The sequence below is a fragment of the Gallus gallus genome, chromosome 5, assembly GCF_016699485.2.
Source record: "Gallus gallus isolate bGalGal1 chromosome 5, bGalGal1.mat.broiler.GRCg7b, whole genome shotgun sequence".
Classification (NCBI taxonomy): Eukaryota; Metazoa; Chordata; class Aves; order Galliformes; family Phasianidae; genus Gallus; species Gallus gallus.
The window spans coordinates 45336816-45355765 of record NC_052536.1 but is presented as its reverse complement, the minus strand read 5'-3'; the positions used below and the strand labels follow the sequence as shown (position 1 = coordinate 45355765).

At 34.7% G+C, this 18950-nt stretch overlaps 1 protein-coding gene across 11 annotated transcripts in view; it reads left to right on the top strand.

The window, feature by feature from the left end:
* DICER1 (dicer 1, ribonuclease III) overlaps positions 1 to 18714 on the top strand; it is a 64841-nt gene extending 46127 nt beyond the window's left edge. For 10 of the 11 annotated variants that reach the window (XM_046941796.1, XM_046941801.1, XM_046941795.1 and 7 more), the window contains 10 exons: positions 385 to 567; positions 892 to 997; positions 1089 to 1264; positions 1528 to 2311; positions 4128 to 4283; positions 7726 to 8608; positions 10417 to 10685; positions 13327 to 13489; positions 13591 to 13666; positions 13940 to 18714. In XM_046941796.1, coding sequence (XP_046797752.1) covers positions 385 to 567; positions 892 to 997; positions 1089 to 1264; positions 1528 to 2311; positions 4128 to 4283; positions 7726 to 8608; positions 10417 to 10685; positions 13327 to 13489; positions 13591 to 13666; positions 13940 to 14105 — 2962 coding nt within the window. In that variant the 3' untranslated portion in view covers positions 14106 to 18714. The remainder of the gene's footprint in view (positions 1 to 384; positions 568 to 891; positions 998 to 1088; positions 1265 to 1527; positions 2312 to 4127; positions 4284 to 7725; positions 8609 to 10416; positions 10686 to 13326; positions 13490 to 13590; positions 13667 to 13939) is intronic. The other variant, NM_001040465.2, reaches the window with a different exon arrangement.
* Positions 18715 to 18950: the final 236 nt, after the last annotated feature.

Genomic DNA, 18950 nt, shown 5'->3' with positions numbered 1-18950 from the left:
TGAATTTACTATATTAGGTATTTGAATTTTTGTATTTTAGTCTTATTTGCCAGTGTGGATAGAGTACACTTTTTTGTATGAGAACTCAGATTCTCTGAATTCTACTGACTCTAGCACTAAAAGGAAACCAGATTCAAAAAAGCTAAGTTACCAAGTTTGATTGGTGTCTGGAATTAAGAAATCACCATTTGCAGAATTACTTTTGAGACTGTTATCAATATATTTGATTTTGGCGTTGTAAAGCCCTCATTTACTTAACTAGTGTTTGAAAATAAAAGCCCCAGAGCGAGTTATTTAATGGTTTATCACTCAATCACATTCAAGCATCAAGAAATCACCACAAGCTTTACTCTAAGGATAAAACATGCTAAACTTTTTTTTTAGGTATCGAAATTTTGATCAGCCTCATCGATTCTATGTAGCTGATGTATACACTGATCTTACTCCACTCAGTAAATTCCCTTCCCCTGAATATGAAACTTTTGCTGAATATTATAAAACAAAATATAATCTTGACCTGACCAATCTCAACCAGCCGCTGCTGGATGTGGACCACACATCTTCAAGGTAAAGAACAATCATATTTCTGTTTGCTATTTGAAATAAGACAACAAAATGCCATTTTTTCCCTCTGTGTGATAAAATTGAAGGTTTGTGCTTTCCAAAATACTGTTTTTTTTTTCTCGAGTGATACTTTGCATATGTTATACAAATGTAACTTGAGTCTGTTGCTTTCATTCTTTTTGTTTTTTTCTAGAGGTAGCTTTCCTTCATTTCATAATGCATTACAGGTGAATTCTAAGAACAAGTCATCACTTCAGAAAGTTGAAGCTAATAAGTTTTATTCATTAATTATGTACATATATTAAACTATTTTCACATGTATTTTAGACTTAATCTTTTGACTCCTCGCCATTTGAATCAGAAGGGGAAAGCACTTCCACTAAGCAGTGCTGAGAAGAGGAAGGCAAAATGGGAAAGTCTGCAGAATAAGCAGGTAAAATACAAGTATTAATTCAAGTTGCCTCTGCATTAACAGTAGCCTGGAGACTACCCTTAGAAATAAAATCATATTCTTCCTGTCCCAGATACTGGTTCCTGAGCTATGTGCTATACATCCTATTCCAGCATCGTTGTGGAGAAAAGCAGTTTGCCTCCCCAGCATACTTTATCGCCTGCACTGCCTTTTGACAGCAGAGGAACTAAGAGCTCAAACAGCCACTGATGCTGGCGTAGGGGTTAAATCACTTCCTGCAGATTTCAGGTACATATTTTTTCAATATGTTTAAAATCTCACTTCATTGAAAACAAGGGGGAAAACTTACTGTTGTGAGAATTTGAGATCGATAGTCTGTTTAACTCACGTCACTTCTTTGTGAAACTGATCATTAAAGACTTGATTGGAAATAGTGACTACAGCATCTAAATTCACTTTCTTCAGAAAAACATTACTTTTTTAACAAGTATGTGCATAGTTATCTATCGGCATTTTTTCTTCTTAACAAAGCCAGCATGTTCTCTTCACAGATATCCTAACCTGGACTTCGGATGGAAAAAATCTATTGACAGCAAATCTTTCATCTCCATACCTAGCTCCTCTTTGGTAGAGAATGAAAATTACTGTAAGCACAGCACAATTGTAGTCCCTGAAAATGCTGCACATCAAGGTGCTAATAGAACCTCTTCTGCAGAAAAACATGACCAAATGTCTGTGAGTTACAGAACACTGCTTGATGAGTCACCCAGTAAACTCCAAATTGATGTCTCAGCAGAACTTGCAGCAATTAATGGTGTTTCTTATAATAAAAATCTTGCCAATGGCAATTGTGATTTAGTTAACAGAGACTTTTGCCAAGGAAATCAGCTGAATTACTGCAGGCAGGAAATACCTGTACAACCAACTACCTCATATCCCATTCAGAATTTATACAGCAGTGAGAACCAGCCCAAGCCCAGCAATGAATGTACTCTACTGAGTAATAAATACCTTGATGGAAATGCTAACAGATCTACCTCAGATGGATGCCCCAAAATGACATTGACCACCAGTACTTCAACAGCTCTTAATCTTTCAAAAGACAAAGTGGATTCTGAAAAGAACACTTCCAGTGGGTACTCCTCAAAAACTCTTGGTCCTAATCCTGGTCTCATTCTTCAGGCTTTGACTCTTTCAAATGCTAGTGATGGATTTAATTTGGAGCGGCTAGAAATGCTTGGTGATTCATTTTTAAAGCATGCCATCACTACATACTTGTTTTGCACTTACCCTGATGCGCACGAGGGACGGCTGTCATACATGAGAAGTAAAAAAGTAAGTAGTAAAAATCCAATGCTATCACATATAATATTATCTATTACATAAAAAATTACGTATTTACATATATATTTTTTGTATATATAAAAATACAGGATGAGGAGATTGATGCTACTATAGCTGTAATTGAAATTGGTTTTTGTACAGTTTGCTTCTAATTCTAAAGCAGCTGATGACTGTCCCTAAGAAAGGACAGGGCTGAACTGAACTGAAAGTTCTGGATTAGCGAGAACATGTTTGGTGGACCAAACAGTTGAGTTGTTTAGAGTAGAAACTCTTAATGGGAGCACTTGATTCAAGAGTTCGTAGCACAGAGCATTACACTGTAGCTTTACTGACCTTGTATTTGTTCCCACAATGAGTTGCCTTCCACAAAAGCTTTTTGCATGATCTTACAGGAATACTGAAAATGAAACAAACAACAAATTGTACATAACTGTTAAATAACAATTTATAAAAGTATTTTAATGTAAATGTAAACAGTAGTGAGCAAAGTCTTTACTTCTGTTACAGTTTTAGAATTCTAGAGTCATAATTGTTCTTTCCATGTAACATAACTTAATGTTGAGAAATTTGATTGACTACTTCTAATAAAATGCATCACTGGGGATTAAGTGACTGAGCAGTTTAGTCTTGAAAAACGAGGAAGGCTAAATAACTTGCTTGCTTCAAATAAAAGATGCAGAGCTCTTGGAATGGGTCCAGAGGAGGGCCACTAAGATGATCAGAGGGCTGGAGCATCTGTCCTGTGAAGAAAGGTTGAGGGAACTGGGCTTGTTTAGCTTGGAAGAGGGAAGGTTCTGGGTAGACCTCATTGCAGCCTTCCAGTACTTGAAGGGAGCGCATAAACAGGAAGGGCAATGGCTGTTTACATGGGTTGATAGTGATAGGACAAGGGAGAATGTTTTTAAACTAAGACAGGAAATTTAAGTTAGATATTAGGAGGAAGTTTTTCACTTGGAGGTTGGTGACACAATGGAACAGGTTGCTCAAGGAGGCCGTGGATGCCCCATCCCTGGATGCATTCAAGGCCAGGCTGGATGTGGCTCTGGGCAGCCTGGTCTAGTGGTTGGCGACCCTGCCCATGGAAGGGGGCTTGAAACTAAATGATCTTGGAGGTCTTTTCCAACCCAGGCCATTCTATGATTCTATGAAAAAAAAAAAAAAAAAAAGCAATTGAATATTCAAGTTCAGATTTCAAGACTTGAAAAGGAAACATGGAAATTGTTTAAAATAAGAAATGAAGGTCAGAAGTCAGTAGTTCAAAACTAAAAGAAATTCTTGATGCTTGTGTGTGTGTGTTTTTCCTTTCCTTTTAAAATATTTAAAAGCTTTCGAGTCTATCAAAATAACATCTGGATTATAACTTAAGATTTTTTATGCGGAACTTTTTTAACATTTTCTACTGCTAAAGTTTAGGTCAATCTACCCAAAATAGTAATCATTTTTCATTACAAATCTAGCTTGAATGTTGATTGTTAATACTGGTAATTAATGACACTTGTCCAGGTTATATTTACTGTTATTCTAAAATTAATAGTAATTTTATTTTGCAAAGAGAGCTTAATCTAACAGATTTCCTTTAGCTAAAATTGTCACACCTAATATGTTCAACTTAAACAAATAAATCTCTGCCATGCTGTGAGTTGGTTACACTATGTTAAGAAATCCAAACACCCTTTAGAGAACTAAAGGAAATGCACAATGGTACAAAATCCAACTTGACCTCATAAAATCATTTTGGTCGTTCATATATTAACCTTTTATTTTATAAATGCATGTCCAGAGATTTATCATAGTATTTTTCCTGAAGGTCAGCAACTGTAACTTGTATCGCCTTGGAAAAAAGAAAGGACTGCCTAGTCGAATGGTGGTATCGATTTTTGATCCCCCTGTCAATTGGCTTCCTCCCGGTTACATAGTAAACCAGGACAAGAGCAACACTGATAAATGGGAGAAAGACGAAACGGTAAGAATTCATTTAACAATGTTGATGAATAATTCATCTGTCAGAATAGTTCAATGACCGTGATCTGTATCCTCTAACTCCTACCTCCTCCTATCCCTTACATATTTTGCTACATTTTGGAAAAAGAAAATCAATATGTTTATTTCATTTCTATCTAAAGCTTAACCATAATTTAAGGAAAATGAGGGGCAAACTGATCCCAAGTAGAGCCCAAACTAAGGAAATTTGCTGATAATATATGTTAATAGAAAAGCAGGAAAGAAAAGCTTTTTTGCTTTAGTTAAGGTACTCTCCTGAGTTTACCTGGTCTGAAGTTTCTCCTGGAAATTATAAACTGAATTACATCATTATTGGTTTTGCTGTAACATTTGTATGCATAAGAAATACTTTTACCAAATATGTGAGGCGTTGTTATTTTTCATAGTGCTTTGGAGAATGAAGTTTACAGCTGGCTTGAGAAAATATTGCTTGCTGTTAGCTAGAAAGCGAGGATGGTTGAGAATTACTCTTCATCCAAAATAAAATGCAGACACAGACACCTCTTAGGGCCTATCACTAAAAACTTCAGAATGGCAAATCTTAATGAGGAAGTATGAAAATTATTTTCTGACTGAACTCATTTTATGTCAAGAGTAGAAATGGATGTTTAGGAAACACCACTGATTACAGCAGCCAGTGGTTTAATTTTCAGGTGCTTGAAATAATTTGGAGGTTGGGGGAGAGTGGAAGGGTTTATTTATTTTTTTCTCCAGTTTGAAGACCACACTCGGATTGCAGAACCACCAGAGGGCACATGAGAGGGCTGTTAGGTAGATGTACTGTGCAAATAAATATTTATTGCAGAATAAAACAACTTGATTATTGTGGTTCTGTATTGTGCCAAGGTTTAATTTCAAAGAGACTTACTGTTTTACCTTTCTAAAAATAAAATGGTACATTTGGGACAGGTGACAATCATTACTTTTAAAAACCTCTCCGTTCTCCATAACTTTTCAGTGGCCTCTTCCTCTTTCACTATTTGTTTGTAAATAAAATTAGCAATTTCAGACCAAAATAAAGAGTTTTTTGTGCCAAGTGGCAAACCAGATTTTCTGTGATCTTAGATTTAAATTTCATTGTTTATCTATGGATCTAGAAACCTCATTTCACTATGACAAATTATTGTTGAAACATCCTAATCAAATGTTGGTATTATTGTGTTATCAATCATTAAGATCTTACCTGTAGCAGAATGGTCTGTTAATTTATCAAATAGCTGATTTCCAAACAGGAAGAAAAAACAAAACCCACAATGTAGTTTTATTTAGCTTGTGGCCATAACTTATTCAAAGTTAATTTTATGTTCTTCAAGAAAAAAAATTCTCTTCTGGGGTTAATTTTCTATTATTTTTGAAATGCTTTTTAATAATGAAAAAACATAACTATCAGAATTATATCCTGACTCATTTAAGTACTGAGCATTCTCATCACTTAATTTTTCATATTCTATTTTTGTAATGTGAGAGGCAATATGCAGGCAGTGTTAGGGTAGGTTACTTAACTTAGTCCTGTTTCTTAAAGTTGCTTAACTTGTGAATGAAATTGCAGCAAAAATGCAATTTATCATTTTTTAAATATTTGCAAGGACAGTTACTGAACTCTTAAAAAGGAATGCTTCTCATTTCTGTTTTAGTGGCAGGTGGGTCAGGTGATGTTTGATAAGAAAAAAATCGGCTCTAATTTTAGGTGGTTAGAAAATTTATGCTGCTACAAGTTTCTAGAGAAAATACTTAAGTTTTGTGATTTTCACTGAACAATTAAAGTTAGTGAAATCCCTGCTTTGGACATGTGAAATGGGTAATTACAACAGCAGAATTTTTTTTTTGTATAATATAGCTGGGCTATGAATTTCTATAGCCATTCCCTCCCCCTTCCTTCACCTTTCCTAGACCTGGCTAGGGCTGCCACATCATGTTGAGAAAGGTTGTGATCCAGTTGGTCAGTGGATGGTTTCAGGGGTTTCTGGTGCACCCTACAGCTGCACATCCACAGCTCTAAGGACTTGTACATTTGGCCCAAATAGAGGGGTTCTCAGTTTTAGCATCTGGTTTACAGATTTGCAAGATTAGATAGCTGAGACTACAGCATACCATACACAGATTGAGGGCAGATATAGGCTGTTTCACTTGATTCAAAATGGTGTTGGCTTTCAAGACCCAATCCAGAAAAGCACTTTGAATCTGATCTTGCTCTGATCAAATTCAGTGGCAGAATTCCCACTGACATCAGTGATGCTGGGTTGAGCCTGTGAATAGTCCTTTTGATAAAAGGACGGCTACTTATGCATTTAGTTAATATGTTAAAGTGCTTTCCTGGACTGGGGCCACAGCACATTGTATAGCACTGTATCGCTTGGAGATATCTGTGTTCAATTTACAATTTACTTCAGCGTACACCAATTTGTTCCATGTGAGGAGAGAAAAGATATGACACATCATTACTTTTATAGTTGTAGATATGTAATTATGTATTAAAAATGGTGACAAATGTAACTTTTAATTAGACAAGGTTATGGGTATAGTCAGGGGGGAAAAAAAGCTATGTACTTGTCTAAAGGATAGGATTACTACTGGTTACCCTTGCATTGCATCATTATCCTACATCGTGATGTAATGTATAGGTTGCTGTTCAGTACCAAAGATCTGTGTTGCATAACTGTGTCATTTATCTGTTTTTCCATTCTTAGACATTCTCTATTGAAATCTTGGTGATGCAAAACATTTCAGAAGCTAGAGAGGTTTCATATGTGTTAAGATTACATGTTATTAATTTGTTTTTCTTCTGCTTCTAAGCAGATCACTTAATGAATCCCTAACACAATCAGGATAGTCTCCCACTCATGCATTTAATTCTTCCCAATTTGTATTAAACTCCTCTTTTGGTCTATAAGAATCACCTACACTGATTGACTAAACTTTTAATTAGTTTGCTGAGTAGACTACAAGTTATTTGCAGCTCAAATGTACTTGAGAGCATAAATAAATATCTTTTGCTGCTGTACACAATGATTATTGAAGCACTAACTAGAGTCTAAGAGGTTCTTTAGTTTTCTTCAACATACAAATATGCACTTAGTGTTTTTTTAAATCAGTTTCTTGTGCACTGAATAAAAATATCAGCATGAGTTCCTATGAAACATAGCATGTGTTGTATGTAAAACATACAAAACCTTTATTACTTAACCTTCAGCAGTGTATTAACTATTCTATATAACTATTCTAGACTTGGAATGCTAGTGTTAATGGAGGTTGTATTGTGTATCTGATTAGACAATATGCTATTAACTGAAAAAGTCAGGCTTGTTAGCAGATACTACTCATATCCTATTCATATGACAGTTCTGGAATAAAATCAAGTTTTCCTCTTGAGTAGCACGTTGTTTTTTTTTTCTGTTCTTTCACAGACAAAGGAGAATTTGTTGGCTAATGGTAAACTTGATTATGATGATGACGACGAAGAGGATGAAGACCTAATGTGGAGGTTGCCCAAGGAAGAAACAGACTTTGAAGATGATTTTTTGGAGTATGATCAAGAGCATATCAAATTCATAGATAGTATGTTAATGGGATCGGGGGCTTTTGTGAAGAAAATTTCTCTCTCTCACTTTTCAACCACTGATTCAAACTATGAATGGAAAGCACCCAAAAAGTCATCCCTGGGTAACGTTCCGTTTTCATCAGATTTTGATGATTTTGACTACAGCTCTTGGGATGCTATGTGCTATCTGGATCCTAGCAAGGCTGTTGAAGAGGATGATTTTGTAGTGGGTTTCTGGAATCCATCAGAAGAAAACTGTGGTGTCGATGCAGGAAAACAGTCTATCTCATATGATTTGCATACAGAGCAGTGTATTGCTGACAAAAGCATTGCAGACTGTGTGGAAGCCCTGTTGGGCTGCTATCTGACCAGCTGTGGTGAAAGAGCTGCTCAGCTTTTCCTGTGTTCACTGGGGCTGAAGGTGCTCCCTGTAATTAAAAAGACTGATTGGGAAAGCACTCTGTGTGCGACTGGAGAGAACTGTAACAGTGAGCAGAAGAATCTTTCACCAAACTCTGTTTCTGCTTGTATAGTTAATTCAGAGCCTTCTCTTTATAAAGACCTGGAGTATGGTTGTTTGAAGATCCCACCAAGGTGTATGTTTGATCACCCAGATGCTGAAAAAACCCTGAATCACCTTATTTCTGGTTTTGAAAACTTTGAGAAGAAAATTAATTACAGTTTTAAGAACAAGGCGTATCTTCTTCAGGCATTTACTCATGCCTCATACCATTATAATACCATTACTGGTAAGTTGTCTTAAAGAAAAGTGTTTTTTCTTGTATAATAAATGTAAGAGAGGTAGTTTGTTGGATTCCCATATGCAGTGTTTTTTTGCATCTGATGTACTATTTTAAGTCAGTAGTCTCTGAATAAAAATTCTTATAAAACAGTATCTTGCCTGATTTAGAAGGGGGATACTTGTTGAAGCTATGTCTTAATGATTATTCTTTTTGTTTTTTAATTGATGCAGACACAGGATGCATCTTTGAGATTGTATTGTTAATGCACACTACTAATATTAGATTTTCATTTACTTGTGTTAAATTCATATGTAATTGCAGCAAATCTGAAAGTGCTGATCATGTTTTGCAAATATATTTAGCAATTTGTCACATAATTTAATCCCAAACATGTTATTTTTTGAGTGTACATCTAAGACTAAAAGTAGATTATACAACATTTATAGAGACTACATTTTGAAGTTTGGAATTTGAAGGCTTAATTTAAATTTAGATATTTTATTGAGTACATGTTTAATGTAAAAGTTTGAAGTAGTTTACTAAATCAGACTAAATATTAATTTCAGGTTAATTGCTTACTGTTCCTGTATGTGATCTAACAGCAGACCAAATCTGTAATATTCTTCAATTACTTTTGCTTTGTCTGAATTTTTCCCCATAGTGAATTGGTTCCTTACTCCAAGAAGTAAGAAATCTTTTCCTTAATTAAAGAAATAAGTCATTCTGAAAAGTTAGTACATTGAGAAATAGTCCTGATGAAACACTGAAATGTTCCTTTGGTTTTCTGTTTGAGGTAGTATTACTTTGTACATACTCACTTTTTATAGAAACTTCACAAAGCATATAGATTATTCCTTTTTATATACTGTCAAGGAGAAATGTTGAGGCAGAGCAAGTAGATGAAATTACGTTGCTTGTAGCCGAAACTTTTAATTCCAGTCCCTTTCCTTTATACCATATAAGATAATTCAGAGTTGCTGTAACAACTGTTTGGTTTTTTTTTTCTTAAGGGGCATTAGTTGAGATGTGGCAGTATCTTAGATGCCAAGGCCAACTGAATCTTCTCACTAGCCATTGTGAGAAGGTAACATGTCAAGTTACCTTCGTAGGAGTTTTGTCTTCCTTCTCTTACCACCTATTCCTGTTTGTTTTTCAAGATAGTTTTTGTGGTGGCGGTGGTTTTATTTATATTCTAAAAATAGACCCCCATAGCTCTTCATTTCCCTCTGCCTTGTCAATTATCCAAACAACAAAGGCTTGCCAGTTTCATTTCTCAGTGCAAATGGACTAATTCTGAATGGGAATCTTAGTTCAGTGCATTTCAAGAATTCTAAATGTGTGGCAAGTTTCGTTAAAAAAGGCAAAAAACACCTCATCGTATGTCACCTTGGTTTTAACATATTGACTTTTTTATTCATATTTGCAGCATTAGTTGTCCTCCTTTTCAGATCACTGTGCTAGTAGAATTTCTTGATGTTATTTGTACATCTTCCTCAGCACAATAGGAAGACTTTGAACATAAGCATTAATTGATTATATACAAGTGTTTTGCTAAGCTGACAAATTAACATTTGGCTCATGAGTGTTTGTGTTACTAGATAAAACTGCTTTTTTCTTATATTTTAATTTACTAGAAATCTTTTTAAAGGCAAAGATACCTGTTTTAAAACATACTTGCTCTTCCCTGAACATTGGTTACTTTGTGGAATTTACATGGCAGTGTACCAAATCTCCTTTCCAGAAAGGCCTGGAGAGAATGTGTGTGTTAAACTTAATTGTGTTGTTGTACCTTCTTTTATTTCCAATGCTTTAAGATTGTTACCAGCGCTTAGAATTCCTGGGAGATGCAATTTTGGACTACCTCATAACCAAGCACCTTTATGAAGACCCACGGCAACACTCACCAGGAGTTCTTACTGACCTGCGATCTGCTCTAGTCAATAATACCATTTTTGCATCGCTAGCTGTAAAGTATGACTACCACAAGTACTTCAAAGCTGTCTCTCCTGAACTGTTTCATGTTATTGATGACTTTGTGCAGTTTCAAATGGAAAAGAATGAAATGCAAGGAATGGATTCAGAGGTTAGTGGTGGTAGAAAAAAAATGTTTTCAGTATCTGATTTGTGGCATGTTGTTAGATTTCTTATCGTGATGCACATTTTTGTAATATTTGAGTTTTAAGCACAAAGCAGCCAAAGAAGCAGGTGGCTCTCAGTAGTAAAGCATGCAATATGTGGAGTAAAATACAATCTTCAGGAAGTGTGGAGTGAGTAAAAACATCAAGAAAATAAAGTGAGACCAGTTTTGCCTATAGATTTTTTTCAGTGACAGTTGATTTCTCTCAGTATTTCATCTTTGTGTTGTTTGTAGTTTTTTTCCCCATATTGTTCTTAGCTTGCTTCTCTGATTGGAAGCCTACTGTACTGTAAAACAGTAATGAAGAAGCATTAAGTCACACAGTGCTGACTTAAGATAGGATATCTGCACGACACCATAAACAGTACTAGCTGGGCAAAATACTGGGATTATTTAATGTAGCACACTGTATGAGAAACATTCACTGTTTTTATTCTGGGTGACTTTTGCTGGAACAGGAGTCATTGCATTCTGTTTGAATGGTTTCAAATGGTTTGAAAACCTAAATGTTTGAAATGCTCCTAGAAGCTTTAGAGCTGCTAGACAAGGAAACAGGCATCATTTAAATAAACCACTTGAAAAAGAGTTTGCAAGTCCTCAGCTAAACTAAGATCATATCTGAATATGTAATGAATGTAAATGAAATATTTGAATTAAATAAAAATACTTGAAATAAATGTAAATGAACATTTACCAAAGAATGGACTAAACCCATCTCATTTAGATAAGCTGCTCAGAAAAAATATGAGCACGAGGGCCTGCTCGGTGAAATTTTAACCAGGGTCCTGCAAGAGATGGGCTTTCTCATAATCCTTTTTAAAAAATACTATCTGGTAGATTTTCCTATTAGTTTGTCTTCTGAAAAACAATTACTAACTTCTTAGAAAATATTCTGAGAATACTTTAGCTCTGAAGAAACATGTTATCCTTGACTTCAGTAATTTCTTCTTTTTGATAGACAATTTAAAGCTCAGGAATCAAAAGCCTTCAGTTACTTAGGTGTTTACAGCCCTTGCATCTGGTAGAGAGTGAAATCAATGTGTTTTATGGGAAGGCTGAGAAAACTGAGAGAAGACTAAGAAAATTTTTATTGAAATTTAGACAATTGTTTCTCGTCAGAAAACCAAACTATAATGTGTGTTCTTCAGAATATGAGTAAAAAGGCTAGAGTCTCAAGAGTTCGTAACAGTGATTTTTAGCTTTGTTCAGTTTTTGCTGGTACGCAAAAAGATGGTCTAGAAACTTCGATTCAAGTTGCAACCAAATTGTGAGATAGCTGTTTCAAATAAAATTCTTGTTTCACTCTCCCTGTGCCTGCTCCCTATCTTGGTCTGGCACTGAATTACTGAAACTCTTATTTCATCACAGTTAATGCACAGAGTCTTTGTTTCTGCAGTCCATGCCAGCTAGACTGGTTTCCATGTGTGTCTCCACATCATCTGCTTTGCTTTTTTCAAATCTCACTCCTGAAACATCTGTTGCTCCTTGCCTTATAGATCTGTAATTTCTCTTTCCTTCTGTTGTTTAAGTACTGTATAATTCTAAAGTGCTTTAGTTTGAACTTGGTATGAAATACACACTTTAGAACACAGATCATTTTTTTTTAATCATCATAATTCCACTTTGAAGGTGTATGCATCAGGTTTTACTTGTTTGATTTATTTTAGGGAGAAATGTTTTAGAAGGGACTAGTTTATGAAGCATTGTGATGACTGTTAAGAAATCTGAATTGCGTTTTAAACCGTAAATAGGGGTTGCCTGCAGAGGAAAAGACAAAAATATATTTATCTTTAGGACAGTAATAATCCAAAACGTTTTGTTTCTTGTATTATTTTACTTGCTCTAAAGTGAATGCAAAGTATATATATTTGAAGTATTTGTAAATAAGGAGTGGGTTAACTCAAGATCTGCAAGACAGACACCATAAGTTTAGTTTTAATGATAATTGACTTTGGGCTTAAACTAGTGCAGTAGCAAAAAAAAGCACTGCCTGCTATGTTTAAAAAATACCTAAGTGTACCTGTTAGTTCAGTCTAATGTTGATGGTTATCAGTTAATGCTTCTTTATGCTTGGTCTTCTGGGGTAAATGAAGTAAGAAATGGTGCATCTGACTTTCATCCACAGGCTTGACTTAGAGATTTTAAAGCCTCCTTCTAGGAGGTCTTTAAGGTATGAAGTCTTTCTTTGTTATGAGTTGCTTCTGACTGTTGATTGATAGAACCGAGTCTGTTTCTTATTGGAAAAAAACAGACCCATGGGAAATGCTACAGAATTATTACAGGAGGAATTCACAAAGCATGTTAAGTCCTCTAAGCAATGGTGTTTGGGGATTTTCTTTTTTTTTTCACATTTGAAAAATGATACATGCAGCAACTTGGTTTCATTGGGGAATAAAAGAATAATTTCACTGCGGAAAGCTGTCAATGAAAAAAAGCATAAAGGAAGCAGCTCAGGATAGGATATAAGAGAACTTGCATTTCTGAAGATCTTTGTTTTATTTTAAAAGAAGCAAATGTCTCTCTTTTCTCCTCCCTTTCCCTCTCCCTCTCCCCCCACCTGTTTTTTTTTTTTTTTAATTGCAAACAGCTCAGAAGATCTGAAGAAGATGAAGAAAAGGAGGAAGACATTGAAGTACCAAAGGCCATGGGGGATATATTTGAGTCCCTTGCTGGTGCCATTTATATGGATAGTGGAATGTCTTTGGAAATGGTTTGGCAAGTGTACTATCCAATGATGAGGCCATTAATAGGTATGGTCAGCTTTTAGACAAAAAAAATAAATAAATAAAGTGCCATCTGCTTTGAAGAGAATAAAGATTGATTTTTATTTTTACTTTTTGCTTTTTAATAGAAAAGTTTTCTGCTAATGTGCCCCGTTCTCCAGTGCGAGAGCTGCTTGAGATGGAGCCAGAGACGGCCAAGTTTAGGTAAGAAGACACTTTCTTTGGAACACACCACCCTAAAATGTTCTTATGTGCTTATGAACTACAGAGGATTTTTTAAATGTTATGAGTGATTTTTAATTTCTTTTTCACCAAAAAGTTAAGGTGGTTTTTGTATTCATTTTTGTATAACTTTCTGAGAAAAGTAATGATTTCTGTTTACTGCTTTTACTGCTGTAGAAAAGAGAATATTGATCTTGTATTTCACATTAACGTGCCTAGACAGTAAGTAAGTAATTACTGTGTATATTTTTGCAGTCCTGCAGAAAGAACTTACGATGGGAAGGTCAGAGTAACTGTGGAAGTTGTAGGAAAGGGAAAGTTTAAAGGTGTTGGCAGAAGCTACAGGATTGCCAAATCTGCAGCTGCGAGAAGAGCACTACGAAGCCTCAAAGCAAATCAACCTCAGGTCCCAAACAGCTGAGACTCCTCTTAAAATAAATAAAATGGGGGAAAAACACATTCAAATAAAGCAAATTTTTTAAAACGGTGATGTTGAGAGGAACAAATTGGAAGACAGAATTTAAAGTTTGTTTGATAACAGAATAGATAACAAAACATTTAACATGTATAAAATTTTGGAACTAATTGTAGGTATAGTTTTTTGCGCAAACACAATCTTGTCTTCTTTCCTCACTTCTGCTTTGTTTAATCACAAGAGTGCTTTAATGATGACATTTAGCAAGTGTTCAGAATAATTGTTGTCAGGTCTTTTTGGTTTACTTTTATCGTCAGTACAGCTTTGCTTAGTGTTAGAAGGCCAGGGAGCTTATGCCTAATGCAGTTGCTAGATGTATATATAGTAATCTTGAAATTCTTCAATCTGTGCACTAGTGCCAGTCATAAAGCAGTTGATAAACTGTACTGGATGATTGGGTATAAGAAAGAATAAGTGTGCCAGTATTCTCGTTTGTTTTTTTTATTTCCTCCTACGTGTCATCTTTTTACATTAAGATGGCATTCCCAATCATTATTGCACTTATTTGTTAGGGACAGATTTTAATTGAAATGGCTGGCATACTGGTAGAATGAGACTTCAATTTCTTTATGCCACATAGTCTTGCATAAAAAAAAAAAAAAAAAAAAAGGTTCTTGCCTTAAAAATAAATAAACCCTCATTAATAACCTTTAATTTCTGATCTTTTTTGGAACAAACTATTTTACATTCCCGTCATTTTGTTATGCATTTTACAATGATACAGCTCTATATTTACAGTACAACTCATTACTATAGCTGTGAGTTATTACAGGATTATAATAGAAATTGTATTCATATATATGTAATTAGGTTATTTTTAACAATTCTGAGGAGGTGGTTAGTCTACAGATTTTTTTATACCATAAACAAAATATGGTCTTTGGCTAAAATTCCAGTTTTACACAAACCTGCAAGCTAGATAGTTCCAATACTGGAAACAGTAATGAATAATTGTACAGTGCAAGCTGTCATTCTAACAAAATAACCTTAGACATATCACACCTAAAATATGCTGCAGATTTTATAGTCAATTGGTTACGTATTTAACAAACAGAGCACCTTTACACTTAGAAATATTTCCACGTAAATTTCTTACTGTACTTTTCAGAGTTGCATGCATATTTCACCTACCAAAGCTGTGCTGTTAAATAACATGAAAGTTGATGTTTGAGATAACTGCCGTACTTTTGATACATCTGTGATTTAGGTCCTTAATTTAGAGAAACTAGATCATTGATGTTTTGATCTACTGGGGGAGGGGGGAAATCATACTTTTATTTTTTAGGCTTTGCCTATACTTCTTTAATTAGATTTATGTAGGCACTCTTCACTTAAATACCTCAGTTCTTTTTTTCTTTTCTTTTTTTTCTTCTTTTTTTGCATGCATTGTTTTTTCTGTTTTGGTGCTATGTTTATATATTATGCTTGAAAATTTAATTTTTGCACTGTAACTATAATACCTCTTAATTTACCTTTTTAAAAAGCTGTGGGTCTCGTATTCCCACCAATATCAGTAGAGGTTTGCTGCAATTTTGCCCTGTTAATTATGCTTGAAGTTTGAGAAAGCAGAGCAAGGTGTTTTAACGTTTTCCAGCACAATAGTTTGAACTTGATGCTGTGTCTTATGTATTAAATTACAGATAAATACTGTATTTCCTGCTTTTAAACCCTATTCCTTTCCTCACAAAATGCACACTAAAACAAAACAAAAACTGTCAGCTCTTGCTTTCTTAACAACAAAAGAAAAAAAAGCCTTAGTGGCAAGGGGTAGGCATTAAGCTTTTCTGAAATACAGTTTTCAAAATTTCATGTATTTTCTATCTCAGTTAATTTTGTTTTAATCCTGCAAAAAGGACTATTCTTGTATTTGAGAAGAACATTGTTAGAGTAGGCAGAGAATTAAAGTAGTAGCTTGCAAAGCAGTTCTCGCATTTGTTTGTTACTTCAGTAATGAAAATGGAACGTGAAATTACAAGACCCGCAAGTCTTGATGTGTATAAAAAAAAATGTAAATGAGATGGAACAGTCTAAATTTTCACAGGTAAAGTGCTTTGAGGTAGCATTTTTATAGAAGACAATGGATTACCAATTTAAGTTTTAGCTCTTCCTTTAGGCTAGGAGAAAAGTTTCTTAGAGAAAATACATGATCGTGAAAGTTGGCAATTCCGCGCTTCTCACCAGACATCAATCATCAGATTGATCAGACCATCTATGAAGTGTTAAGTAGTTGTAACTGCGTTACAGAAGAATTAAGGTTAGTCTTTGAATGCTTACGATTTCTTACTGATTGTTTCAAGGCTATAGATTCTCAGGGGTTTCAGGTGATTGTTAGCAGTCATGTGGTACAGAGTGTTTTTGCAAAGAAACTGAACCGAGTTTGCTCTGTATTTCAGAACAGTTTAATGATCACTTTGTTACTAGATAAAGCCTATGAATTGGAAATCTGAAATGTGTAGTGGCTGACTATAAAGTAGTTTCTGCTGCTGATGCGTTTTTAAATGAGTTTTAAATGCCGTAATGTTTTCCAGTGTGACCTCATTGAAATATTTTATATCCTTTGAGATAGAAAAATCATAGTCGTTTCCATGTTATACATCTGTGTGTTTTACCCTTCAGTTGATATGATTTTGATATTGGACAGTATATACTATTAAAGACCTAAATCTGATCATTTGAAGGTTGGGATAGAGATCACTTGACATGCTGTAAGCACAAGTGTACGCAGACTGTTGCAACCCATCTTCAAAAGCAACCACACGGCCACACAGGCTCATCTTAAAAATAGTGTGGGGGTTAGTTGGCATGAACCTTGTTTTTTTGTTTTGTTTTGTTTTTTTATCTAAGTCCTGTTATACTGTACTTTAAACAGTCCTCCTAACTATGCTGCGTTTTTATTTTTATGGCTTTTTTTTTTGCGCTGTTCTGTTCATGTAGCACAAATAAGCATTGCACTTGGTACCATGCTTTACCTCATTTCAAGGATAAAAAAATGCTTAACAGAGAGGAAAAATGTGGTTTGGCCTTGCTGCTGTTCTGATTTACTGAATTTGAAAAAGATAATTATATGCCTGCAATGTGTCATTTACTTGCACAACTTAAATAGGTCATTTGCAATGTCTGTGGCATTTTTACTGTATGTGGATAAATACGACAAAGGGGTGTGACAACTCTTGGTTGTATTTTAAAGCTATTGTTTTTTTTTTTTACTACATCATTTTACTGTTATGTGAAGTAATTAAAATTAGAATGACCTCTGACACTCCAGTAATTATCTCTGAACAAACCAACATATTATGCATATAGCGTAGTTTCTGCAAGAAGACAGTCCTTAGAATTTGGTCAACCTCAACTAAATCTCTGCTCTGTCTGAATATCGAGTGTCCAGTAGCGACTTCTGAAGTGTTTGTTCAGCTTGATGCTGCTAAAGTCCGTACAGAAAAAGCCTGTTAATTTTTAGTCTCGTTATAGAATGTGTTGTGACTGCAGAGTACAGAACTTAGGGAAGAATTCAGACCGGTTGCAGTGCTGGGGAGAAATACAGTGTTGGCCCAGAGATGATGTGTGATATATATATATAGCAGAGTATGGATTCTTCTTGTAAGTAAATACAGAACTATAAACTGGAAAATGGGGGGGGTTATGTTACTGCATATGAGATAACTATGCTACATGCATTTATCTGTATAGAAAATGAAATCTTTGTATCCCAGTCACAGCAGCATCCATAATCTGAAAGTGACAAATAGTGTTGAGATCTGCTGTGATGCTACACTTGCTTCTGTCTGACAGTATTCTGGGTTTATATGCTTTGGATGGGATTCTTTGCAAAAACGTTCTTTTGGAAATCTCTGTATTTTTTTATATGAGTAAAGTGAGAAGGATTTTGATTTTTGGTACTTAATTACTGACATTGATCCTTTTCCAACTGCTCTGATTTTCAAGAAGCTGATTTCTTTACCTTCCTGTTAGGCTTAAAACTTAAAACACTACAGTTTGTGACCATGAAATGTAATCTAAATATCAACTGTAACTCTGTAACTCAATCTGAATTATGTTAGCAAATATCTAGAGGTCATTGTAGTATACTCCACTAGCAGTTAAAATTAACTTTTATCAAAGCTAACTACATTTCTTAAAAATAAATTTTATCCAATAAACTCCTTGGGTTTTTTCCCTCTTTTATTTGAATGGCAACCACAGACTACTTTAATTGCTTTGTAGATGCACTCAGAATATACTGCAGCAGCAAGTTAGAGAGAAAAATGTTTGTGCACAATAATTGGGAATTGCAGGCGTTTTTATTGTAAATAGTTTGACTGAAAAGATGGTTAAAATCAAGTAGAATGAATAACAAATATAATTTGATGGACAATAAAATATTTACCATCACATGCTGCAGCTGTCTTTAAGGGACATAAAATGTAATTCATTCATACTGTAATCTTGCTGCAGAAATTTGCAATCTGCACCTTATGGATCACAATTACCTTTAATAGTTTTTTGTAATAATTGTAGCTGAATATATCTCCAATAAAGTTATGGTCTGTTCACCTTGTATTGTCTTTTCTTTTTGTTTTTAGTTCCTGTTAATCTTTTCATAAATCTTCTAGAGTTAACAAAAACTTTTTTTTTTGTCTCCATCTAAAAAAAATAAAGTGAAAACATTATTTCTTGACCTTGTCTAAATACAAGTCTGTCGTCTTCCTCTGATGAATGAACTGTCTTCATAGCTATGTGAAGACCCTTAAGGGACACTCAGGTTAAAAATGATGGTGTATGTGCTACAGTTTG